General features: G+C 50.6%; 9 protein-coding genes across 11 annotated transcripts; 3 read left to right on the top strand and 6 right to left on the bottom strand.

Annotated features, from left to right (window-relative positions):
• The first annotated feature begins 185 nt into the window (after positions 1–185).
• Positions 186–1,632, top strand: PV10_02104 (uncharacterized protein). Its single transcript, XM_016366386.1, has 2 exons — positions 186–892; positions 994–1,632. The coding sequence occupies exons 1-2, from the start codon at positions 320–322 to the stop codon at positions 1,384–1,386; spliced, it is 966 nt and encodes a 321-aa protein (XP_016225904.1). The 5' UTR covers positions 186–319; the 3' UTR covers positions 1,387–1,632.
• Positions 1,633–1,634: 2 nt separating this feature from the next.
• PV10_02103 (uncharacterized protein) lies at positions 1,635–3,090 on the bottom strand (the record flags this gene model as incomplete). Its single annotated transcript, XM_016366385.1, has 1 exon — positions 1,635–3,090. One exon carries the CDS (start codon positions 3,088–3,090, stop codon positions 1,777–1,779), a length of 1,314 nt encoding a protein of 437 aa, XP_016225903.1. The 3' UTR covers positions 1,635–1,776.
• Positions 3,091–3,577: 487 nt separating this feature from the next.
• Positions 3,578–6,418, bottom strand: PV10_02102 (uncharacterized protein). Its single transcript, XM_016366384.1, has one exon. The coding sequence runs from the start codon at positions 6,306–6,308 to the stop codon at positions 4,104–4,106; it is 2,205 nt and encodes a 734-aa protein (XP_016225902.1). The 5' UTR covers positions 6,309–6,418; the 3' UTR covers positions 3,578–4,103.
• A 592-nt stretch (positions 6,419–7,010) lies between these two features.
• Positions 7,011–8,093, bottom strand: PV10_02101 (uncharacterized protein). The gene is made up of 2 exons (XM_016366383.1): positions 7,938–8,093; positions 7,011–7,884 (listed from the first exon to the last, which is right to left on the bottom strand). Exons 1-2 carry the CDS (start codon positions 7,963–7,965, stop codon positions 7,160–7,162), a joined length of 753 nt encoding a protein of 250 aa, XP_016225901.1. The 5' UTR covers positions 7,966–8,093; the 3' UTR covers positions 7,011–7,159.
• Positions 8,094–8,452: 359 nt separating this feature from the next.
• On the bottom strand, positions 8,453–10,764 carry PV10_02100 (uncharacterized protein). Its single transcript, XM_016366382.1, has 2 exons — positions 9,742–10,764; positions 8,453–9,689 (listed from the first exon to the last, which is right to left on the bottom strand). The coding sequence occupies exons 1-2, from the start codon at positions 10,717–10,719 to the stop codon at positions 8,952–8,954; spliced, it is 1,716 nt and encodes a 571-aa protein (XP_016225900.1). The 5' UTR covers positions 10,720–10,764; the 3' UTR covers positions 8,453–8,951.
• Positions 10,765–13,863: 3,099 nt separating this feature from the next.
• PV10_02099 (uncharacterized protein) lies at positions 13,864–15,617 on the bottom strand (the record flags this gene model as incomplete). The annotated part of the gene is made up of 1 exon (XM_016366381.1): positions 13,864–15,617. One exon carries the CDS (start codon positions 15,615–15,617, stop codon positions 13,887–13,889), a length of 1,731 nt encoding a protein of 576 aa, XP_016225899.1. The 3' UTR covers positions 13,864–13,886.
• A 276-nt stretch (positions 15,618–15,893) lies between these two features.
• On the top strand, positions 15,894–17,008 carry PV10_02098 (uncharacterized protein). The gene is made up of 3 exons (XM_016366380.1): positions 15,894–16,050; positions 16,111–16,357; positions 16,411–17,008. The coding sequence occupies exons 1-3, from the start codon at positions 16,029–16,031 to the stop codon at positions 16,949–16,951; spliced, it is 810 nt and encodes a 269-aa protein (XP_016225898.1). The 5' UTR covers positions 15,894–16,028; the 3' UTR covers positions 16,952–17,008.
• A 184-nt stretch (positions 17,009–17,192) lies between these two features.
• PV10_02097 (uncharacterized protein) lies at positions 17,193–19,036 on the top strand. The gene is made up of 2 exons (XM_016366379.1): positions 17,193–17,522; positions 17,605–19,036. Exons 1-2 carry the CDS (start codon positions 17,261–17,263, stop codon positions 18,801–18,803), a joined length of 1,461 nt encoding a protein of 486 aa, XP_016225897.1. The 5' UTR covers positions 17,193–17,260; the 3' UTR covers positions 18,804–19,036.
• Positions 19,037–19,046: 10 nt separating this feature from the next.
• PV10_02096 lies at positions 19,047–23,946 on the bottom strand. Of its 3 annotated transcripts, XM_016366376.1 has the most exons (3): positions 23,610–23,946; positions 23,403–23,531; positions 19,047–23,308 (listed from the first exon to the last, which is right to left on the bottom strand). In XM_016366376.1, the coding sequence occupies exons 1-3, from the start codon at positions 23,648–23,650 to the stop codon at positions 19,303–19,305; spliced, it is 4,176 nt and encodes a 1,391-aa protein (XP_016225894.1). In that variant the 5' UTR covers positions 23,651–23,946; the 3' UTR covers positions 19,047–19,302. The 3 variants fall into 3 exon arrangements, with proteins under 3 accessions (XP_016225894.1, XP_016225896.1, XP_016225895.1); XM_016366378.1 differs by having other exon boundaries at positions 23,403–23,946; XM_016366377.1 differs by having other exon boundaries at positions 19,047–23,531.
• Positions 23,947–24,320: the final 374 nt, after the last annotated feature.

The following is a 24,320-nucleotide window of genomic DNA, read 5'->3' as shown; positions in this document are numbered from 1 at the left end:
GATAACATCCAAATCAAAAGCGCTTTAGTGATGCAATTCATTGAATTTGCGGACAGATCTCTCTTTTGAGCCTAGTGGAGCGATTGTAATGCTAGACCAAACTAGATGCCGTTAGATTAAATGCTAAAGCCCTGCCTAATAACGCTAACAGCATCTGGCACTGACATGAAACCATCGCAATGCAATGACAAACGCCTTTGTACTTACATACTGTACCCCTCCACCCTCTAAATGCGTTGACATTCTTCCCTCTGCTCAATCTTGATCTGTTCCTCACATTGTCTCTTGTCTACCTTTCTCATCAGCCAAACTCGCAGCCATGTCGGTAGACCGCAAGAACAAGCCCGCACCCATCCCCTCCTCCCCCTCCCTCGCCCAACCCATAGTCGATCTCACCGACAATGTCCTGAATGCCCGCCTGCCCAGCGGAGACTCAGTCACCGTTCACCTGTATGGAGCAACAGTGACATCGTGGAAGACCTCCAACGGCAAGGAACAACTCTTTTTGTCATCTGCTGCGGCTCTTGACGGCTCCAAACCCATCCGCGGTGGCATCCCACTGGTCTTCCCAGTGTTTGGCCCTCCACCCGCAACCCACGCCACTGGCAAATTGCCCCAGCATGGTTTCGCCCGGAATAGCTTCTGGGAGTTTTTGGGAAAGAGCAGCAGTGAAAGCCTGGGCCGCAAGGCAGACGACAGTGTCAAGTTGGACTTTGGTCTGAGCAGTGATTTCCTCGCCGACGAGGTCAAGGCTAAATGGCCCTATGCCTTTGGCCTTGTCTACAGCGTCACCTTGAGCAAGGGCAAGTTGGAAACACAGTTGCACGTGCAGAACAAGGGTGATCAGCCATTCGAGTTCCATGCTCTCTTCCACACCTATCTAGCGGTCAAGGTAAGAGGAATAAGCAATCTACGAACAATTCCACCCTCGGCATCCCCGCCTCCTCAGAGTCTGACAATGCGTCAATCACTGACACAACGTCATTATGACAGGACATCCACAAGACTACCGTCTCTGGCCTTGAATCGGCATCGTACGTCGACAAAATGCGATCTGCTCAGACCTTTACCGAAGAATCGTCCAATCTGGGATTCACTGGCGAAACCGACCGAGTGTACACACCGCCTACGGGCAAGGACAAGTCTGCATTACCGGTGGTGGTCAAAGAGGATGGTCAGGAGAGTTTTGTGGTGAACCGCGACGCACTACCAGATGTGACGGTGTGGAACGGCTGGGTGGACAAGATTAAGGGCATGGGCGACTTTGAACCGAAAGATGGCTGGTTGCGATATCTGTGCATCGAACCAGGCACCGTCAACTCGTGGACCAAGCTCGAGGCCGGCGATGCCTGGCAAGGTGGTGTCACTTGGGAGAGTAAGTTGTGAATCCCCTAGTCTGGGGAGAGCGACTTAGATTTCGGGCTTCCATATCCTGTTGTATGTACCGCCACCCAAACATGGTAGGCATCAGGACGATTGAATGACGAGCAAAAAACAAAAGACGAGCAAAGGATGGGCCCACATTGGGCTGAATTCAATAGATTCATATATCCACGCGTGCAAGCGATTTGAGCATCATAGATAATCCAGATCTAACCCAAGGCTGGAATTTGATCTGGCCTTTGTTTCCACATATTTGCAATTGCCATCGTGATTAGATGAGTTGGGATGTTTTTTTTTCATGTCTTTTGACCATGTCCATGCATAAGTCATGTCCAACATACATACGTGCATGCACTATATGCACTTGAGATTCTCTGACAATCAAACTTGCCATCACTCTTCGAGGAGTCTTTTCTTCTCGCTCTGTACTGGTGCCGGTGAAAGTGCCGACACGGACACTGGAGCTGGGCTCTGTTGTCTCTCTGAAGCCCCAATAGCCTCGTCCTTTACCACTGCAGCTCTCCCTTCCAGCGCTTTAGTCTTCTCGTCAAGTGGACCAACCGTCCTGGCCAGATCCTGCTCTAATTGTTTGACTTGGGTCCCCTCTCTCAGTTGGACCACTCCTGTCGACACGTCATTTCCGCTGCCCGGGAGCCGTCCAGCCCGATACTCTCTTTCTTCGTGAACCTTCTTCAGCAGAAACCAAGAACTCGCAATCATGATGGGCAATGCGAGCACGACTGTTAGGTATTTTGACTTGAGGCTACGAGCCTGGGAACGGTACCTCGAATCGCGCTCTAATTGCGACGCACTCATCTCCGAGGGTTTGGGAGGCAATCTTTCGCCAGAGTTGGCAGGCTGGGACTGGGGTGGGGGTGGCGCTGCACGGAGGTTTGGGCGTTGAGATTGAGAGGCAGTGCGGGCTTTTAATGCTGTTGTTGTGCTGTATGGCAGGGCATACTTTGGGCGGTATGTTAAGTCGATCGGTGGTTGGTAAAAAGACATGGGATTGCTAGGCTGTGTATGGGCAGGGTATGATGGCGAGTTTAGCTTTGGCTCGGGCGGTGATGTTGATTGTGGCAGGACTGATCCTGGGACTTGTGCTGGAGTTGAGGATGCGGATGAAGGAAAGATGCCGTCGGTATGGTTTTCTTGCTGCGAGATCTCGTTCTGGAGATCGGCTTGCTTTTGCAGTCGAGCATGTTCATTTTCTCGACTCTGCACCAAATCAGAAAAGTCTTGATTCAACACCTTTGAATCCCTGACAAATGCATCTGCCCGTTTTAGGATCTCAGAGACTGGGTGGGTGGGCGTCTGATCGCGAGACAAATTTTCCTGCAATGGGACTTCCACATTAGCCAGCTTTTCACTGGCATCAGCATCCACAGGCTGTGCAGTGGCTTTGCTGGTCTTCTTCTTGGGTGCTACACTTGGTTTGACCTCAGCAACTGAGTCGACCGTTGGTGCATCATCACCAACACCAGTGGGAGTTTTCGAAGCTGAAGCTGAAGTTGACGACGAAGATGAAGCCTTCTTTCCCCCAATCGCAGCCTTGGCGGTAACAGTGCGAGATTTCGACTTTGAGGAGGAAGGAGCAACGGGTGTCGCTTCCTCAACAAGGGAATTCTTGTTCTTGCCCTGTTGTGGAACGGCAGGCGCGACCTTCTTGGGCCTGCCTCGTTTCTTGGGTGCCACTTCCGCCGACATTGCTGTATATTTTTACATGCACTCGAATAAATAGTTCAATAGCATCAAACGGGCTAAGATGCTAGGATGCTTGGATGATGAGTCTGATGTCGCCGTCGGCTGCAAACTCTGCGGTAGCGACTATCGATTATCATGAAACACAGTCGCCTGATACAATAGGGGAACGCGTCCTCATTTAAACACGCGTGCGTGTGTGACAGTACTTGGAGCAAAGTTTTGTTCGGCCGCTAAAAGCTTTCAAGACGGAGACTAGGGATCTTGGTACGGGAGGACTAACTTTGTCTGGAAGATGACAATAAATGACTTCTAATCTCTACTCGTACGGGGCCCTGGGGGCGACGTCAGAGCACCAGAGACAGCATGAGTAGGCCACTGACTACAGAATGCCCGAGCGTCCTTTCAAGTTCACAGTGAGAACAACTACACCTGGTGTTATGCTTGGCTATTTAAGTATTAGGTACTTGAAGACCGGTATTGAGAGCCTTATGGATCATTCAAGTTATTACATCGATTTCTTCATTTCTACTTAGTTGCTAAAATTAGGCCTTGGCTAGCCACCCAATTGACGAAGCATTTCCCAACAATCGATCACCAACCACAGGTCATCTGGCCCAAACCTGTTAAAGGCACTTTCCTTGAAAAGCAACACTAGAACTGGTATCGTTTGAGAAATTGAGCAGTCGACACCAGAAATATGAATAACTTCCCTCAGCGTAGTTGTTGTGATGTCGGTTCATCGACCCAAGTGGTATGCCCTCGCATCATGCCTAACCATGCCCCCGAACTTCAATTATTACCCGAGTAGCGACCGCCTAGATATCCTCATCATCTAGGCATCATTTCAAGGCTGTGTTCGCCGGAAAATACAACAATGGAAAATAAACCCTTCATGCCTCACCCCAAACCACTGTTGATACATACAAGGGTAAAAAAGCCGCTCTCGTCCGAACCCAATGCTATGCCGCTTGCTCTCTGATTGACTTTGCTAGTTCCTGGACAGGACAGTCTGATGGTCAAGACCGTCGTGATTTCCTGGTATGCTGTCTCGCACCAGCTTTCTTCTGCGTGATGTTGATGATGGTACCAGGGCCGGGAGACTCCCCCAACAGTCCTCTCGGATCCACTCGGAAATGCGAGCTCTTCGCTTTACTCGAAGAACGAGGTCGGCGTTCCCCTTCCCCGTTCTCCAGACTCTTGTTTGCAACAGACGAAGTCCTTGGACTTGCTGTTGGCCGCGCTACCATTTCGTTGATTTTTGATGACGCAGTGGGTTGCTCGGTAGCCCGGTGTGCACTCCAGTCGGTCCATGGGGGAAAATTGATGTCTGCCCAGCGCTTCGCAGCGGCGGCGTCGTACTTCGGCACGTCCGGTGATGCCTCTCGGCCTTTCTCTGGTGCGACTGTTTGACCTAGGGTGGAAAGCGATTCCTGCTTATCTTCAACTTGCATCACCAACTCATGGATATGATCGAAGGTCATGTTAAAGGTCCAGTGAATACCCAATGATGTTGCTTTGTTGCGTATCTCTGACAATGCCACATGATCTTCTCGGAGTCGATCTTCATAAGTCTTCTTGGGCGTTACTAGAAGGGGTATATTATTTCCGGCATACATTGGCATAGAGATGCCACTTCCAGATGCTTCAATTGATCCGTTGACCTCACTAACATCCTCCGTAGCTCTCCCTTTTCCATTGCGTCGAGTGACAGGAGAAAACCCGGCGGATGGGCTAGGTGCCGTAGGATCTGAAGCTGCTCTCTCGCCCGGATTACTTGCGTGCTCGGTGGTTACACTGGAGAGCAATTGATGGACTCGCCTGGACTCGTCAGCATTGAGAATCGTGTTGACAGGCATCTGGAAAATGTCTTTGGTCATTTCCACGGGCGTGTCGCGCTCTTGAGGTACTGTGGCCGCCACTTTGTTTGGCTCCAACGCAAGCAAGAGCTCAACAGAGTTGGTTCGGCTACTGCTCACGGAAACTGGATTGGCACATTGACAGAGAGCGGCAGTATAACTCTTCCAGTCTTGAGCACTACCGGGGACAACCTGTTCGTCTTCATTGTCCGAGTCTGGCATCATGAGTGCAATTTCTGCCATGGCCAGAAGACGTGCCGAATCCGACAGACAAGCCAAGGAACAAGATGCTGGGCCAGCTAGCTCGATAGGCTTCGTCTTTGCTACTTTGGACTTTCTGGCTTTCGGAGGGGCGTTTGCCTTTTTCTCACTTGAAGATTCGCTCGTACGAGTCTGTCGTTGCGAAGAAAGTCGTAGTCTAAGTCTTGGGGGATTTTTGGCGTTTTGTCGATCTTGGAGCCATTGGCCCAACCTAGGAACGGATAGACGGACGATCTTTGACGGCTTGTGCACAGAGTCTTGTCTGGGCTCCGTGACCGACATGGGTTCCTCTTCCTCACGACGGTCTGTCTCAGCAGCGCTAGAAGACAACGAAAAGCGTAGTTTTGATGGCATCTTTGGCTCTGTGATGGTAATTTTCAGAGTTTTGGTAGGGCGCGGATCTTCGGCCTCTGGTGGCGAGCGTTTCTTTGGTGTCGGAGACTCTATCTCGAGCACCTTCAGAGTCGGCTTTCGTTCTCTGGCCGAAGATCTGCGAGTGGGAGATGGCATCAATGTCGACTGGGGGGTTCCATTATCCATTGCGGCGTCAACCACTTGGGAATTTCGCCTAGGTACGTCTGATCTTGCAACAACATGTCCATGATCAGACTTGAGCGGATGATGGCTAGCAGGAGCGGGGTCTGTGACAAGTGGTTGGTTTGCATTGCCAGTCATCGTATCTTGGCGACTGCTTGGGGTACCTCCGATGACAATGGTCTCGCTTTCCAGAATCTGGGATGCAGAGCCGTCGATGTCGACATCTTCAGACTGAGCTCGAGCTTTGACACTCGGCTTTCGAACTCGGCCGGATGATCGGCGGTGGTCGATAGTCCTGGTATGTGGAGGTTTGTGGTTGACAGAGGGAAGCTTCATTCCTGCTGATGTAAGGGACGCTGGAAGTAGATGCTCGGCGTAATCATCCAGATCACTAACGGAAGTCGAGATGTCAACAGAGAGATGACTACCTTCAGTTGATGGGGCTGGAGATGTCGTTGCAGAGCTTGCAGCTGTGCTGTTGGCGATGGAAACCTTCTGGCGGCTACGACCAGCGTGAGACCGCGTAGAAGGTGTTCCAGGGAGAGGGTGGCGAGCTGTAGGGGACATCACCGTCGGGACGAGGATGCCCTCCACCAGGGTGACAGCAACTGCCTGTTATCGTGACAAGAGATAGTCTCGAGCCTTTGGATGCTCTGGACACGGTGAAGGAAGTGTTGTGAGGTGTTTGGAAGCGGTGGTTGTGGACAGCGAAGGCGAAGTGCCAGATCCAGTTGTGCGCACTCCTTCCCAAAAGGGATTAGTGCCAGCCCTGCCTCTGGATCAGAGGCTGACTCTTACTGCCGATTGCCTCGCCACCTTTTGCTTTCCTACTGGTTCATTCAAGAGGTTGAATAGCTTTCTTTTGAATGGAATTCTACTGCTTTACCTTCTAGACTAGTTGTTGACCTGATCCAAGGATGAACTAATGATGTCGGCATGGTTTGCAATGCCACCTCTCCGTTTCCAGCTTGATCCGGGCATTGAGCTGACACTAAGCGCCGTGGACGCAAACCAACATCAAACAAACACGCGTCCCATGTAGACCAGATTCTCATGTAGCGTAATTGAAGCCAGGATACCTGAGGTCTACATTAATATCAGGACGGTCTATAGAGTCTGCATTCCCATGTATTCGGTCGTAATGGTGTGTATGACCTAGGCTACCCCTCTTCTGGCACTTCGCCTACAGGATCTCTAGGCATTGTTGAGAATGTCATTTCTTGGTTCTTTGATCAGAATCTTGGATCATAACACGACATTGCGTCGCGGGTTATAATCGCCATTCTCCATTCACTTTGTATAGCAACAGTAACGTACATGCTCAATTCTGTACACAATCGGCGTCATTGTTGTTCTACAGGACATGAAATGATCTTATCATCGCTCCGGCCTTCTAACCTTGAGGTAATACAACCCAACTACAGCTGTAGAGCTACTGGTCCTTTCGAGTTAGGCAGTGACTTCCTCAGGTCCTCCAGCCTTTGTTTCTGAGCTCCACTAGCGTAGAAATTTGAATCATGTAGCCATGCTTCGAACGCGTTCTGCACGACAGGCCATTCAGAGTCGATGATGGAAAACCAAGCAGTATCACGATTCCTGTTCTTATAGATCATGTGTTGCCGAAATATGCCTTCAAAAGAAAATCCAAAGCGAACAGCTGCTCGCTTGGATGGGCCGTTGAGGTTGTCACACTTCCATTCGAATCTGCGGTAGCCGAGATCATCAAAGACATACTTTGCAAGAAGATAGATGGTCTCCGTTGTGATGGTTGAGCGCTGTACGGACGGCGAATAGATGATGTTGCCAACCTCGATGGATCGAAACTTGGTGTCGATTCGCATGAGGGCAACGTGACCGATTGGGCGATCGTGTGTATTGTCGAAAGCAGTGAAGAAGAGTGGATCTGGAGATTTGGCTTTGGTCGCTATTGATGCCTCAAAGGCTTTAATTGATTCAAATGGTCCGTCCGGTATGTAGGTCCAGGTTTGATAGTTGTCTTCGCCTCCAATAGCTCTATAGAGAGGGGCAGCATGTTCGGGTTGCAGTGGTCGTAATGTCACGGTTTTGCCTTTTAGTGTTATTCGGCTAGGGGAGGGTGCTGAGGCTGTCTGAACCGGAGGCCCGATCGGTTGATTCAGTTTATCTAGATGAGGATGAGTTGAAAGTACATCGTCTTTCATAGTAGCTATGACTCACTTGGGTCTGACCCTGCCAGGCTTGCCATTTTCTTTCGGTGTTCTAGATTTGACTGGTGTCTGTGTGAAAAAAAAGTAGAGCTTATGCAATTGTGGCAAAGGGCACGACAAGAGTCGGATTCTGAGTGGTATTGACCTCACGAACTTTGAAGATAACATGAGTCGTAAGTTTATAGATGATTTCTTGGAGCGTTCAACCACTTCAGACCTCAAACCTGACAGGCAGTTGGAATTGAGCTGGTGGCGCACACCTCTAGCCAGAGGGTCCACGGGCTAGATGAGCGATGTGGACCCCCTAAGCTCCCTAATCCAAAGCGAAGACCCGGCGTGTCCGGTTAGAGCCGAAGGTGATCTTTAGCCGCACTTCTGGGCGCCTTAGGCTTCAATGCCTCCTCACAACACCTGGACATTCGGCCTATGGCCTCTAGAGATTCCTTGAAATTGGCTCTACATCAAAGGCACGAAAGGACTGGTCATCTGCAGCAACAAGCTCAGAATTTGCACTCTTTGGTTTTTCTTCAGTCTTGATTATACAATTGTGAAGCTCCTGGGTAGTTCAGCCTCAGAGTTCCATGGTTTGCACACAGCCAAGTGAGATGACCCCCTGGTCTTGACACACTACCAACTGGTGTTGCACTTTAGCTAGATGGCCTACAACAAACACGGATCATATCTTGCCACATTCATGTTAGCTATTCCTCTCCTTTATTGGCAAGGGCTATGCACTAGTAGCATCAGTTGACGTGACAGTATTGTCCACGTTATGGTGTCCATGATTCTGAATACTTGCTGGTTTTTTGACGGTGGAGAAGCTCACCGTGATGATGTGCACATGCACATGATATCAAACAATCAGAAGTGGTCTAAATGAGCGAGTGCTGTTGTTACCGGTGCTGAAGCATCACCGCGTCATGTATATCGCGCAACAGACCTTTGGAGCAGGCGTGGTGCCGAGTGATCCGGAGCGCTCGTGTCAGTTGTTGCACATTGAGATGCAATCGTGCTTAGCTCTCCTTCATGGAGCTGGTGGTTCTGGCGTAGAGGAGTAGTTCTCCTTCCGCAGCCCTGTCACTGTCTCACGGTGTTCTTTGGAAAGCTTATGCTTCTTGACAAAGAAGCTTACCACGATACTCAGCGCTGCAAATACTGTGAACATGATGAACATATTCCGAATACTCCAAGAAAAGGCCTGTTTCACTGCGAGGTGTTGATCAGGTGGTAAGCCTTGCCCGGCCATGACGTTTGCGCCTGCATTCTTCCCCGATAATTCATCGAGAACAGACGGTGGGAGGCCAGCTTCTTGTAAAACAGGCCCACGGAGGTCCATGCTTTGCTGGAACACAATGCCTCCCACTATGACACCAAGTGATAAAGCCATGCTGCGGATGAAACTCTGTGTCGAGGTCGCCGTGCCCACATCATCTTGAGCGACACCTTGCTGAATGGCGATCAGAGGTGGTTCGAACAACAATCCTGAACCTATTCCAGCAATGATCTCGAAGCCAATAATCTCACCGATCGAGGTATTGGGACTCAGCGTGATAAACAGACCTGTTCCAACTGCCAAGAGTGTTGTTCCCAACCACATAGAAGGTCGATACTGGCCGGTACGATGTATGAAAACACCATTTAAAACGCCAGTGACTGCCGTTGATACAATCAATGGTACAAGAAGCACACCAGATTTGAGCGGCGATGCTTCTCTCACGCTCTGAAAAAACAGAGGCAAGTAGTATTCAGCAGCGATAAAGACCTAAGCCACACGTAAGCTGTGGCAACCAGCCATCAAGACGAAGACAACTTACCAAGCCGTGAAGAAAGGTGACGACCAGAGTTGCAATGTTCCTTGTCCCGAAGAGAGACAGTGGTATCACTGGGTACTTGGCAATCTTTTTCTCGCTGTAGATGAAGACGAGAATCATCAAAGAACCAAACACAATCAAACAGATCACCTTGGCTGATCCCCAAGGATAGACTGCCCCTCCCAAATCAAGGCCAAGCAGTAGCATGACCACAACGCCCACAATCGAAATGCAGCCGAACCAATCGATGGCTTTGAATCCATCGACTAACGGGGTTTTTGGGTTATGAACATTGAGAAAGAAGACGAGGAGGATGAACGTCGTGCCAGCAATGGGCAGGTTGCAATAGAAGCACCACCGCCAGGAGACTTTCTGAGCAAAAGCACCACCGAGGAGAGGGCCTACTGCGCCGCTGACGGCCCAGATACCTTCGCAGTACCCAAGCCACAAGCTCCTCTCGCGGACACTGAACAGGTCTGAAATGGCTACATTGACCATGCAGATCAAGCCACCTCCTGCAGCTCCCTGGATCGCCCGACCAACAATGAGCATCTGCATGTTGACAGCAACGGCACAGATAATGGAGCTCACGAAGAAGACGAAAACAGCACAGAGTAGTATCGGTTTGCGGCCCCAGATGTCGCTGAACTTGACCCAGATTGGGGCAGCGGCAGCATTGGCAATCAAATATGCACCACCGATCCAGATGTAACCGGCAGCTGACTTTAGATCCGAGGTGATAATTGGAAGAGCTGTTGCGACGATGGTGGCATCGAGAGCCGCGACAAAGAGAGCAAGATACAAGGCTATCAGAATTATGGCCGTTCGAAATTTGCTTCGAGGTACGGGTTGGGAGGGATCCTCATCCTGCAACAACGGGGGCGGAGGCTGGCCTTGAATTTCGACGGCTTGAGCAGCTTTGGGCTCAGGCAGGTCGCTGGCGAGCACCGTCAAAGGATGGTCTTGCTCTCGTAGTGCCATGGCTGCGGGCACACTGGCTGATGTGTTTCTAGTCGACTGTGGTTCGTAAGAGGAGCATCGAATGCTCGTGGAGTGAAGTTCAGAAGGTCAGGAAGAAGAGACAGGCAGCAGCCTTGAAGAATGCAGAAATCTCTTCAAACTCTAGGATCCGACTCCGTCATCTTACTCCGTAGGTGGCGCTTAAGAAGAGTGGACTGGGTGATTCCCCAGGCCCCAAGAAGTCTTGTTGAAGGGCGGACCAGCGGTAGGCGGGGGCCCCTCGGGCTCTTGGGCCTATGGGGCTTCATGACTCACACCTCCATGTCATTCTTGTTATTAATTAATAGACTACCAATAATACTATCCTCCGTAAGCATGCCAGGGAGCTACCGCCCGGGTGCATTTGCCCTTCATAATCACTGCTGAGGCCTTCGGGCCGCTCCTTTGCCTGATCCGGTCCTTGGCGGCACCCGAAGCTCCTTCTGAGTACTTACAGAGTAGAAGAGCCTCGATTCGCTGCCTCATCAGCGCATGCCTTTGCTTACCATAGTCATTCTTCTACTTTGTCAAAGATGATGTTGTAGTTTCAGGTGGCATTCAAAATCTATGGGAACGGGCTATCAGTCTATATGAGTACTCCAGTGTCAAAACTTGTTGTTTGTACCTGATAGATATCAGCTATGCAACAACCTCCACTAACGGCGCTGAGGAAAACGAGTTGGTGCCGTTACTCTGATGCCCAATGCTTTTGTACGTGTCCCAAACCTTCTCTATATCGTTTTGGTATATCCATGGTAAGGTCGTTTCTCCTCCAAATGACCCTATCTTGATCTTTAATTCTTCTTCGAACGACTTATTCGTGGTCGCAGCTAACTGTTCTGTAATTTTCTGCTTCTGATCGTCCAGGTGTTGATACCTGCCAAAGTTAGACAGAGGAACTTCAAGTTGGGGTGAATGAATCGCTGACATCCTCACGTAATATGGAGACCTAATAGTGTCGAATGTCTCAATCGCCTTGCTCAATGCTTTTGGTGAGTTTCTCGTGTGCTCAACTGCTCGAGCTAGGATCCAGCCATCCTCCAAGGCAAATGCCGCTCCAGAACCGAATGCTCCTATACACGATCAACAAATAGTCCATGGCCTCATATGTCATGCCAGCTCACCGCTTAAAGGATGACTAGCATCTCCCAACAACACAACCTTGTCCCACGCATGAAGTTTGTTCAGCCTAGGTCCTGCAAAAGCAGAAAACTCCTTCCAATTGCCTTCTGGGACGCGCGACAGTGCTTCTCTCACTCGAGGATCGTACTCCTGCACGTCTGATTAGTTTCGCGATAGAGGTATCTTGAGAGGTCTATCCCACCGTAAAATGCGATGTAACTCTCTCGTTGGTTGCGGGGATTCCCCAGCTGAATCTCTTCTCGGTCACGGTGGATGGATCCATAAGATTTCGGCAAGAGATTTCGAAACTTCTTTGTTCTTCGGGGAGCTCATTGACATCGTCGACGGGAGAAAAGTAAACATGACCAGCAGGACCCGCCCACCAGGAGGTTGCCGCGTATATTTCTGGTCCAATATCCTTGACGGAAGTAATAGGAATCAGAGTTCGCCAGATTGTAGTTCCTAGACCACTTCAGCATCTATCAACCGGTATTGGTCACACATATTCAGCGTACCAGTGAAATTTGTCGTGTGGTCTGGAAAGATGCTCGCTCTAACGACCTGATCAACAGCGATGAGCTCGACTAGTATACCCTACTAGGCTGACTACTTACCGAACGGATCCCATCAGCACCTACCACAAGATCTGCAGTCGTATTGGTTCCATCTTGAAATAGCACTTTCACTCCACCGTTCTCGATGTTCTCGATGGATGAGACTCCTTTGTCCAGCTGAATGATGCCTTCGGCAACCGTTGATACGAGACCCGACTGTAGACGAGTTCTCTTTACTCGTCGTGGCCAATAACGCCTGGGCAGCGATGACTCGCCCGTGCCATTGATAATGGTGCCATTCAACCCATTCCTGACAGAGTCGTCAGGTCCAATATCTAGAATAAGAGATCTGCAGGCCCAGCACTTAGCCCTAGCAGGAGATCTTGACTTACCGAAACTTGACAGAGGTCTTGAGATGTCCCGTCACTCGGTCAGCCGCGCCCAGTAGTTCGAGTACTTTCCAGCAATTATACCCAATTCGAATCCCTGCCCCAATTTCGCGAAGCACCTTTGCCTTTTCGTAAACGGTAACTTCCACGTTGGAAAGGGCAGATAAGGCGATTGCAGCCCCCAGACCAGCAGGCCCAGCTCCGACAATGGCCACACGAAGCTTCTGAGGCTCGGAAGGAAGTATTTGGGACCCCATTGTCTGTCGCACAATGCGATTCTCATAGCGTCCGTGAGGCTGGCACCTTAAAGGATCTTATTAGTCTTATTTCACTCGCTAATAACGCCATCTTCTCGGTCGAGAACTGAATTTGGTCATGAGCTGCCCTTCTAGGCCCGCTTCGCCATTCAGGACAATGACGTGCTTCATGCCACTTATCGCGTGGTATACATGTAATCACCTGTGGTCTTACCATTCAGGGAGCCACCAGCCAAACATTGGCCAGCATGCTTCGTACCACCTGCATGTGCAAATTTGCGTTATGTGCTTGTTGGAAAAGTTGATGTGGTCACTAAGGTGGTAAAGATAGGTCTACGTGGTGTCTTGGATTTGCGTATTTTGAGAGTGGGCCAACTAGCAATCAGTTGCAGGACACTGAGATATCAGGGTCTGCGGAATGTGGACGATTCACACCAAGTACATGCCCGTTTGGTACAAGTGTCAAATCCATCATTCATTCGTGGTGTGTCCTGGATGAAACGAATAGCAGCCGTCATGGGTTCAAGATGGCTACATCAGAGAGTCCAGCATTGATCTAGGAGCATAAGTCAAGGCTTGCAATGAGACTGAGCTGCATTGTCCTTTGAAGGAGGATAATACTCCTTGTTTGCTCCAATGAGGTATCACGTATGAGAAAGTTTGAGTACCGAGACGACGGCCGGCTTTAGTCGCCATCTCTAAGTCAGAGGATAGTACGAGCGATCACGATTGGAAGAGGAGTGCATGGTTGTACTGTACATCTTGCACTGAAATAAATCTTGGTCACCTGTGGAGAAGACGAAGGCTGCGGTCCGGGTTGTTGGCAATCATCTGTTCAGTCTGGCGGCTTTAAAACGACTGATCTTTCGTCCATCTTCCATCGGAGGTGTCATTTCTTCACCATAAACATCATCCTCCCCATTCCCAACAAAACCGCCATCTTGTGCGAGTATTCTTCTTATCCGATGTCGTTGGTATTCTGAGTTGATCTCAGCCCGGTGCATGCCCTCATCAAAGTCATCATCATCAGGAGCCTTTGGGTCGTTGGGCTTCGTCCTCTCCACCACCATTGGAGAAATGACCTGTGATGGTGGATGAGGGATGAGGGACTGATACTGGGGCGCATTCGGCACGACATTGAAGCCCCCTGACTGACCTTGACGAGCAGACTTAAAGCGTGACTGCCTTAGCGGAATGGTGGAGGGAGCGACAGGAACCTGATCTTCATCGCCATCACCTGTCAGTGAGGCTGCCTCCGGACGTTCAATAATGGTGTCAGCGATAGGTCTGGCCTTTGGCCTATCTTCCAGTTGGCTCTGATTTATGGGCTTCGAGACAATAGGCAATGTCTGAGGAGCAATGTCCAACTCTGACGAGAACGCGACGCTCTTTTTGGCTTTTCCATTCTTTTTTATCGAAGACCTTAGAGTTTTTGCATCGTCCTCAGAGGCCTTCGGGTTGCTCTTCAACGCTTCTTCCTGCCTAGCAAGCGCTGCTTTCCGAGCTGCTTCCGCGGCCGGAGGTCTTTCGTCTTTTGCGGGAACGACAAGTGTGGCATTCTCCAGTCCTTCAGGCCCGACATTCTTGAGGCCTAACTTCACCTGAAGCTCTTCCATTTTCCGCTGATACGACTTAGAGAGGTGAAGACGGTCAGTGCTCCTTCCGGATTCATCCTCAGACCCTAGATCATCTTCATCGTCATCATCGTCCTCGTCAAATTCGGGGTCAATCTCAAAATTGACATCATTTTCGTCGAAGGAAATGTCGGAGCCTTCTTCCTCCAAGTCCAGCTCTGCCACAATGGCTCCAACATCATCTAGCCCGTTTCGATAATCCATAATCTCGCTCCGTAATGCAGCTTCTTCTTCAGTGTCACCCACCTCCGAGAGACCCACTTTAGAATGCTGGCTGGGGCCATAATTGGCTACAGTCGAAGAGTCTGCCACGCTTTCTTGGATTTCGGAAGGCTTCTGGCCTTGGGTGCTTGGGGGATTGGGAATAGATACTACACCATCCCGGGTCTCCAGATCCTGAATTCCAGCTTTCTTGAGTACATCAACAAGTTGGTCTGTATCACTGCCAGGAACTTTCACTTTGCTAGAGATGATGTTTCCTGAGTCATCCAGTTCCTCGGTGATCTCTGCAAGAGGAAGGCCGGCATCATCGCGATGGTCGGGATCGCCAACGAGTAAAAGAGCATTTCGCTTTTTTTCGGCATCTGAAAGTTGCTTTCTAAGCGAGTCGACATTGTGAACCACGTAATCGACACGTTTGGACAGGACTTCTGCAAGCTGTGAAGGCTTCCTTGGACGAGCGCTACTGTCCCTCAGGAGGGTGTGAAGCTCTTGCTCGTCGACAAGCTCGGCTTTGAAGTCCAATCCTATCTGCATACATTCGTCAATGGTGGCAGCGTCATCAAGTGCCATAAACTCTTCTTTGAGCCCTTCATAATCAATCTCGAGGGTTTGCCAGTGACGCAGTGACTTGCGTAGCTTTGCGATGTTGGCCTCAAGCTCAACTCGCTGAGCGTCAACTCTTGCGAGTGCGCTTTCATCCATGATCTCGAAAGCCTTGAAATTAATTCACCATATCTAACAAGGTTGGTTGATACCTCTGTGGTGGTTGTTAAATCCCTGTATTTGGTGCCAAAAAGTCGTGAAAATCGAGGCAAGGGCGATGGAAAACGATGGTGATGCAAAATTAGGCAACTCCGCGCCTGCCGCCACCAACTAGCAGGTTCAAATGACACTGTCAGACGCCACCTTTTGTCACTTCGCTCATCAAAGAGGCGCCACATCATTCACCTTAGACATCTCCTTCTCCATACTTTATCCCAGCTTTTGGCAATGCGTGAATGAGGTGATGGGGATCATTTTGGCCAGATTTTTACGAGGCTACCGGTCTTAACAAGGTTCTCTCTGAAATTGCCATATTTACGGAGAATTCATGATCAATGATTACCCTTAGCAATGGATGATGATGAGGTCTCCGGTAAGCAACACAGGATGCCCATGAATGTGTGATCAGCTGTAGACTCACTGTTCTATCCAGGCAGGGACAAGTGCCCTGTGTGTGGCAGTGACCCTCGAACACATCCTGGGCTTCGATTTAAGATAAACACCAAGTGCTATCACCGGATATGTGAAGGCTGTGTTGATCGCAACTTCTCCAGTGGCAAAGCAGAATGTCCTGTCGGAGGTTGCCACGTGCATCTATGGAAGCGCGACTGGCGAACGCAGACGTTTGAGGATCTCAAGATCGAACGCGAAGTGGAGATCCGGAAGCGTGTGCACAAAATGTAAGAGAACCGAGTCTTGCAATTCGATCTCCATCTAACTCATGCTGATACAGTCTCGAACGCAACGAAGAGGAATTTGAGACCAAAAGAGATTTCGACGACTACCTCGAACTGAAAGAGGAGCTGATAATGAACCTTGTCTTCAAGACTGACGTAGCAGCAACAAACCGAAAGTTGAAAGAGTACGCGCTGGCAAATGGCATCAAAACCGACGCCACTGAAGCTTCCCACGATCTCCCAACTCGACAACTTAAACGCAAAGATGACGGCGCAGCCGATCCCAGTGGACTTATCCATGGCCTCAAAAAGATTGTCAAACCCAAAGCACGGGCTGCTTATGATCCGTTCATGGGTATGCCTCGCACAGAGGACTATTACTCGGTCAAAGATGGTTATCTGGCACGGGTGAAACAGGGCAAGGCCAACGACGCCAAGGACTCAGCAGGCTACAGCGACTGGGACTATGTCAATGAGTGTCTCAACAGAAGTTTTGCAGGGCTCGGTGTTTTTGTCGAAGATGAGATGGCAGCCAAGGACAATTCCGCCATCCCATTGCCAAGCATTACTGCCTCTGATCCTACCAGTGTCTTTTGATGCTTGGCAGAGGAGGTCCATACGATATGAACAACATGAAAATATATCTCTATCGACATGATCAGGCATTCCATTGTGCATGTAGAGATGCCCATAGTACTCGTAGCATGAGGGCCAGAGGGCCCGAGGGCCCGCACAAATTATGATGGCGGATCTTATCTAATCTCCAACGCCAAGATTTCACGCCACTGTAGCAAAAGTTTCGCTTCCCACACGCTCCCAAGACAAGACCATCCCGCCGTGTGAACTTGAGCGACGACAAAGGCCCGTCTCAACCCAGTCACTCTCGCTCTCTACCACATCGCCAAAATGCCAGGCCCTTCCAACACTCTTTTGATCGAGGGTACCTTCTCTGAGCTCGCAGAGGAACTCGCCCAATACCTTGATGTCCTCGCCAAAAGTGCCGAAGGCGCAGGCGTCAATGCCGAGATCGAGCCTTTGTTGAACCCTTTGAGAGAATCAGAACAAAATCCAGACTCAGTCGATGACAGTCAAAATCAGAAACAAAAAGATGAGGTGTTGAAGAAGTTGGTCACAAAAGCTCCGGTCCTCCACTCAGCGCCCGAAAGAGGTAAGGATTCCACCGCTTTAATATATCAACCACACTTGATGGCATGCCCTTTACCCTCCGTTCGCTAACAACATCACAATAGAATTTACTGCCGCCTACAACCTCCTCATCAGCCTCTCGACTCAGTCTTCAATCCTCGATCAGATCTTTGCTCGATTGTGCCAATATCTATCTGAACAACCCATCTCATCCTCCCCCACATACGGCCCATCCCTCGCACTTCAGACCCTCAGCACAATTTTCAACGTGCTTCCATCAAGCAGCGAATCGCGCTACCATGTCTTCCTTGCCATCTTGAAGGTGATCAAGTCAAGCAACTCGACCCAGTCCTTTGAGGCGCTCAAGTCACAGCTGGACACCAATGTTCCTCACTGGCTCTCCGCCTGGCAGCTTGATGATGACGACAAACAAGAATTCTATGTCACGCTGGCCGATGTGGCCAGCTCGGTGGGATATGAAGATCTCTCATATACATATCTTCTGTCTGCGCTTGAAGTCATCCCTCCCGAGTCCGCCTCTGAGAACGATTCAGTTGAGTTGGCCAAGCGAGTTCTCAAAGTTGCCTTGACCAACCCTTCTGTCCTCGACTTCACACCATTGACAGCCAGCGACGCCGTCCAAGCCACCCGCAAGACAGACCCTAATCTCTTTGAACTGCTTGAGATTTTCTCGTCAGATGATTACGCAGCGTACAAGGAATTCCTGTCCAGCAACAGCCTCCCATCGATCGGCCTTGACGAATCCGCCTCGGAGACACTAACGACCAAAATCCGACTTCTCACTCTCGCCAGCGTCGCTGCCTCCTCTCAGACCCGGTCTGTGTCATATTCGAGCATCGCTTCGGCATTGCAAGTCGATAGCGACGAGGTAGAGATGTGGGTGATTGACACGATCCGCGCAGGCTTGATCGAGGGCAAATTGTCGCAGCAGAAGCAAGAACTCCTTGTCCAACGGGCCACGTACCGCGTCTTTGGCGAGAAACAGTGGACCGAAATCCAAGGCCGCCTCGCCATCTGGAGACGCAGTCTCGAAACCGTGTTGCAGACCGTGCGTGCCGAGCGCGAGAGGTTTCTCCGTGAAGGGCCCGGTGGTAATGACGGCGCGGCTAACGGCTTCGCTGACGGTGAGGGAAGACCACATCATGGCGGTGACCGCGGCCAGAGACGTCAAGGTGGCGGTCGTGGTGGACGCACTGGTGGTCATAGAGGTGGCGACAGAGGCGATCGAGGCGACAGGGAGCAACAGCAGAACCTCCGTGAGCTCGATGTCGGTGGCGATTAAACTAGTGGTATAGATCAATGGACTTTTAGTTGGCGCCAATACACTGTCTTTGTATCAAGCCTTTTGAGTCTCCGGGCTGAGACCAGGCGAGCTTCAATTTATTGAACAGTGCCCAGATTCTATCATCACGGCTTCATGAGGGGTTCGCCGGTGGACATTGTGGCTTGTTAGCTTGTTATTGAGAGCATTCGTAAGGTTACATGAGGACTCGTTCCAATAATGACCAATTTCATCTTCCATTTCAGAGCCAGTATTGACAAAACACGGTCAGTCTGCCAAAGACATTGCATGCTGGGTATGGATTATGCTTGAATGATGTGAAGACACACGTTTGCCAATCAGCAAAAAAAAATACTTGATCTCTATCCACGGTATACTTAGGCCATATTGCCCATGTATATTTTCCATCCATCGAAGCATACTACCGCTTTGATAAATGATAACACGTGTACCCACACATGAAGTCTAGGCCATGTTTCGCCTCACTACCAAATCAATCCTATGCCGGAACAGTCGACTGAGCTTGACGGGGACTGCCCTGTTGGCCAGGTCCTTGAGGGATGGGAGTGGCAGTTTGGTTAGCGCTCATATTACCCTGACTTCCCGCTCGTTGGTCTCGAGGTGTTGCACTTCGGCTCATTTGCCCTTGATTCGCGTGCTGACTCACTGGTCGCGCCATGTTCATCACAGGTGACCCATTCATGCCATTTGCCATATTCTGCATCATTCCAGCCTGCATTTGTCCTTGCATGTTGCGGGGAACATTATTCTGCTGCGCTTGTTGCATCCGCATTCTATGCTGGAATTGCTGCACTTGCTCGTTGGTCATCATTCCAGGGTGTCCTTGTTGGAATTGGGCGGCTGCGGCGGCGGCTGCTGCTGCCGATGCGTGATTCCCGGCATTGACTGCACCCATGGCAGCATTGAGCGCAGCTTGATTATGGGCAGGTCGTTTCTGGGTCTGTCCAGCTGCCGCGGCTGTAGCTTGTTGCTGATATGTGGCGATCTGCTGCGAGGCTAAGCGTTGGATATCTGCTTCGGCCATATTTGGATGGTGCTCCCGAATCTTGTTGGCAACTTGGGTCAGCACAGGTATGTGGCCGCTGGAAAGAGCTTGTCCCGAAGACGGAGGTCGAGGTGATGCAGGCGTTCCGTTCATAGGGCCGGGAGAAGGGCCAACACCATTTGCGCCTGCCATAGCAGCCATATAGGCAGCATTGTTCATACCCTTGCCGTTGATCATACCGCCATGTGGGCCGTTGGGCGAAGAATGAGCTCCGTTTTGGGCTTGTTGAGCTTGCCTCATAAGCTGCTCTTGCTGGACCCGGCTTGCTTCCTGCAGGATTCGCATCTGTTGAGGAGAGTTGGCTTGACCTCGAACTTGCATCTGCGCTTGCATTTGAGCTTGCATTTGCGGGGTCATGGCTTTTGGTCCTCCCATGCCTGGAGGCATCTGCATGTGACCTTGCATAGCCATGACGCCTGGATGGGGTCGAGCGACGCCGTTAGGCATTGGCATGTTCGCATTTGGCATATTAGGCATTCCTCCATTTGGAGGGCCGCGCATCCCAGGAGCTCCAGCAGGGAGGCCACTGGGTATGCCGTTTGGCTGAGTGGCTTGGCCACGCTGTTGTTGTGCGGTAGCACGTTGATGGGCAATGAGCTGCTGTCTATACATCTCCTGCCTCTCTGCCATCCTCTGTTCGCGCTCTTGCTTAAGCTGAGAGAACTCTGCGGGTGTTTTATAGGACGGCTTGGGAACATTTGCATCATTGACCTTCCGCATAGCAGCAAGGTCTGCTTGATGTTGTTGCTTCTGCAAAGCAGTCTCACGTTTCTTGGCCAGCTTGCGCATAGCATCAAGCATGGCGAGATGACGTTGAGTCCTCTTCCTCTCCACTCTGACGGGCTGGGTGGTTCTCTTTCGAGCAGGTATCTGGACATTGTTACCAGCTCTTCTTTGGGCTTCTTCGACTTGAGCAGCGACATGTCTCCCAGCAGCCTCGATTCGCGAAGAGTATGTCTTGAAGTACTGTGTCTTGGACATGTCTGCTGGCAGTCCTTCCAACCCAATCCATCTTTCGAAACATTCCCATGGGGTCCTTCTGTCGGCACCAGATGTGTAGGAGCTGCGAGGAGTGATGCAACTTGAAATCAACGACCAGTTGTAAGAGTAATCTTTGACCAGCTTTCGAAGCTCATCATCCTCAGCAAGGGTCCATTGCGATGACGACCTAGTCTCGAAAAAGTTTTGCCCTGGCATAGGGTGCTCGGATGGTGGGCGGAAGGAATGGCCCGGATGAATCCTATCTCGCGTGTGCTTGTTCTCAGGCATGAAGAGTGCAACATTGTTCTCCTCTGGTGGCAGTATAGTCGATTTGGCATTTGGTGGTTCCAGTTCATAGTCGTATCGGCTACGCTTGACTGGCGGAGAGTGGTTCTTGACGGGAAGTTTTTCGGTAGCCCATCGTGACACTGGCACTATGTCTGTCTTCCACTTCGCATCCAGGCGTTCCGCTAGTGTAGACTTGGAAAGATCCGGCTGAATGGTTGCAGGTTCGTACAGAGGTAATTCCCCAAGAAGTTTATCAAAAGCAGGCGTCCTATCCACGGCAAAGTTGAAATCGGTTGGGCCCAGGGCAAAGATGGCAGCTGGCGCGTTCGTAAGGTGAACATCTCGGGGATCAGCCACATCATCGCTGAGCGAGTCATCCTCGTTGGAAGGTATCAGTTCGGGAGTTGAATGGGACGACACGTTTTGTCCCTCGGCATCCTCCATGGCAACGTCATGCGAATCCAGTAACTGCACAAGTGGCCTGGGCGCATGTGTACGTACCTGGAGTGTTTTCCTGACTTCTGGAGCACTCTCGACCCATTCTGCACAGCATTCAGCCATGTCTTTGGCGGCTGCCATTTTCCATTTGCGCTCTTCCTTGAAGTCCGTTCTCAGCCACTTGACATGGTCAACAACAAAATCCCAGTGCGAGGTTGGTCGTGGAACCTCGTCAACGCGTTTGTACTGTCTGAGAGCCCAGCGTTGCTTCTCCTGAAGTTGATATAGGCGCTTCAAGATCCGACATTGTGCTGACAATTCATACTCGACGAGGTGGTCTGCAGTTGATAGAGTCTTGTGGGCATTTTGAATCAGGTAGGACATGGATGTCTGTCTTGACATTGAATGTGCCTTGTTTTCGAAAAGCGTGTACAAGTAATCTCGTTCTCCTGGCGTAGATTTCTGGACACTTCGCTCATCACTACGCAACTTTACCGCTGTGTCATCGCTAGCAGCCTTCGAGGGTTTGGCAAAGACCACTGTGGACATCCGGCTCCGTTCCTTTTCGCGCCGATCCCGATCACCAGTTCGTCCCTGTGGGGATAGAACTGAAGATAAAGGTGATTCAGCTTGTGGAGTGGTGACTCGTGGGGATTCTCCAAGGATTTCTGAGACGGATTTCTTCTGGAGCACTCCAGATGAGATGCGGGTAGCCCGTTTTGGAGGTTCATGTGCGGCGGGAGTGGTTGATGGAAGTCGTTTCGGAGTACCAGCTGTAGTCATCTGGGCAGGACTATCCACCACAGCCCCAGCGCCACTGGTTGAATCAGGTTTGAAGTATGTTTGAATATCGGTTTGAGTGTCGATGCGCATCGAAGGCTTTTGGCCGTGGCCTGTCTTGGGGTCGCCGGAAGATTGCTTTCCAATGTCTCCTTGCGCATCTGTCATCTCAATATCCGTCGGAGAGACTGCACGTGTTCTGCCCACCTCTACCCCGGGTGGGGGTCGATCATGGTTGGCCATTGACTGAGATCCTGGTTCCTCAACATCCTTGGTCGCGCTCACATGGTCTGTAGTGGTTGATGGAGCATCGACGACCCCAGGGCTGGTACCCGGCGACCCGGCTGTCGGCGCAGGAGTCTCCAAAGAGTCCGGTGCATTACTAGATGCTGGTGACGACTGCGGGTCGATTGATAAAGGAATAGCTGCGACTGATGGAGGGCTGCGAGGCGCTTGTTCATTCATCTGAGCCACAGTTTCATCGTCGCCAGTTGGTCCTGACGTTGTCGAGCCATGCTTAGAGGTTCTCGCGGTAGCCACTTCGGATGGTATTGGTGTTGCTGAGCCCGGTTTCTCATCCGGTACTGGTGTGATGGGTTTGGGGACAGCTTTAGCATCATCTAAGATGACAGCGTCGACATTTTCCTCGCTAACAGGCACGAGAGTATCCCCATTATCCTTGCCAGCACTCGAAGATGGATCAACTCCATTCGTTTGGTTATCACGTTCCACTGAAGGGCCTCGGGAAGGTTGTTTTGATGATGGTCGAACCTTGGTCGCAACGGGGGATCGCGAAGATGGTGACAAAGAGGTCTTGGGAGATGTTGTGCTTTCTGGAGGATCTTCGAGGGAGGCACTAGTGTGTGCGGATCGTTGGGAGAGCCTTGTTTTGCGAGTTTGAATGATTAATGGAGATCGAGATGGTAGTGTTGACTCGTCGAATAAACGACCACTGAAGGCATCGTCAGTAGGCAGCAACGAAGACAAGAAAGGGTGACAGGAGGAGCATGGTGATATTTCAGGGTACAGCGAAATCAAAAACATACCGTTCCAAGTCGTTAGCATCGTGAAAGGCTTGAAGTTGTTGTTTGTAGCTGGGATCCTCGAGCGAGTGATGGTACGCGGTAACGGAGTAGAGTTCTGCTAACTTGCGCTTTCTCGACAACAAACGACTTCTGAAATTCGCGATAATTTGTCAGTATACTAAAGGACAGATGAAGAAGAGAATGATGGAGGATTGGAGATTGACTGACTGAACTTCAGACTTCTTGGAACGAAGTAGATCCCTCTGCATTTCATCTGTATGGTGCAGCCCTAGGAGTTTTGTCGATATTCCATCGAATCAATTGCTGAAAATTTAATGGCAGCAAGTTTGAAACGGTTAGAGATGGAAAATGGGTTTATAATGAATTGTTTGGGCGCGTTGTGGTTGATTTTGGGTGATCAAGTTGGTGGGTTAACCAAACGGTGTCCTGATTGAATTTGGTTGTATAGGCACTTTGGGGAGGATTACAGGCGGGGAGGTGGGAGCAACCGGAGTGATTGGGATGGATGGAATGGGCGCTGAAGAGGAGCAGAATTGCAAACAAGGGCCCCCGAAAAACTATTGAAAAATGCCCGTGTCATGGTTCAAAGGCTCAAAGCTTTCCTTTGCCTTTGCTTTGGGGAAGGCATACGCAGGGGGAGGGGGAGGGCACGAGGGGAATCAAGAGCCACCCACCCAGTTGCCAGTTGTGCCAGTCCAAGCCACCTAAAGTCCACTTGGGGGGTGCCCGGCTGATTCTGCAAGGACTGCAAGGACTGCAAGCAACCTGCAAGTCGGCGCCCAATACGTTACAGGGTGTTATCTGCTCCGTCCTCACACACTCCAGCTGCTCCAATCTCCAATCCACCAAACCGCTCCTGGCCAAGGCGCCCTCGTCTGATTGCTCCCATTTTCTCTCCAATTTTACCCACCCCATCAC

The sequence above is a fragment of the Exophiala mesophila genome (genome assembly GCF_000836275.1).
Source record: "Exophiala mesophila strain CBS 40295 unplaced genomic scaffold supercont1.2, whole genome shotgun sequence".
NCBI classification, from domain to species: domain Eukaryota; kingdom Fungi; phylum Ascomycota; class Eurotiomycetes; order Chaetothyriales; family Herpotrichiellaceae; genus Exophiala; species Exophiala mesophila.
Note: the sequence above shows the minus strand (reverse complement) of the source record. Positions and strands in the feature narration are given on the sequence as shown.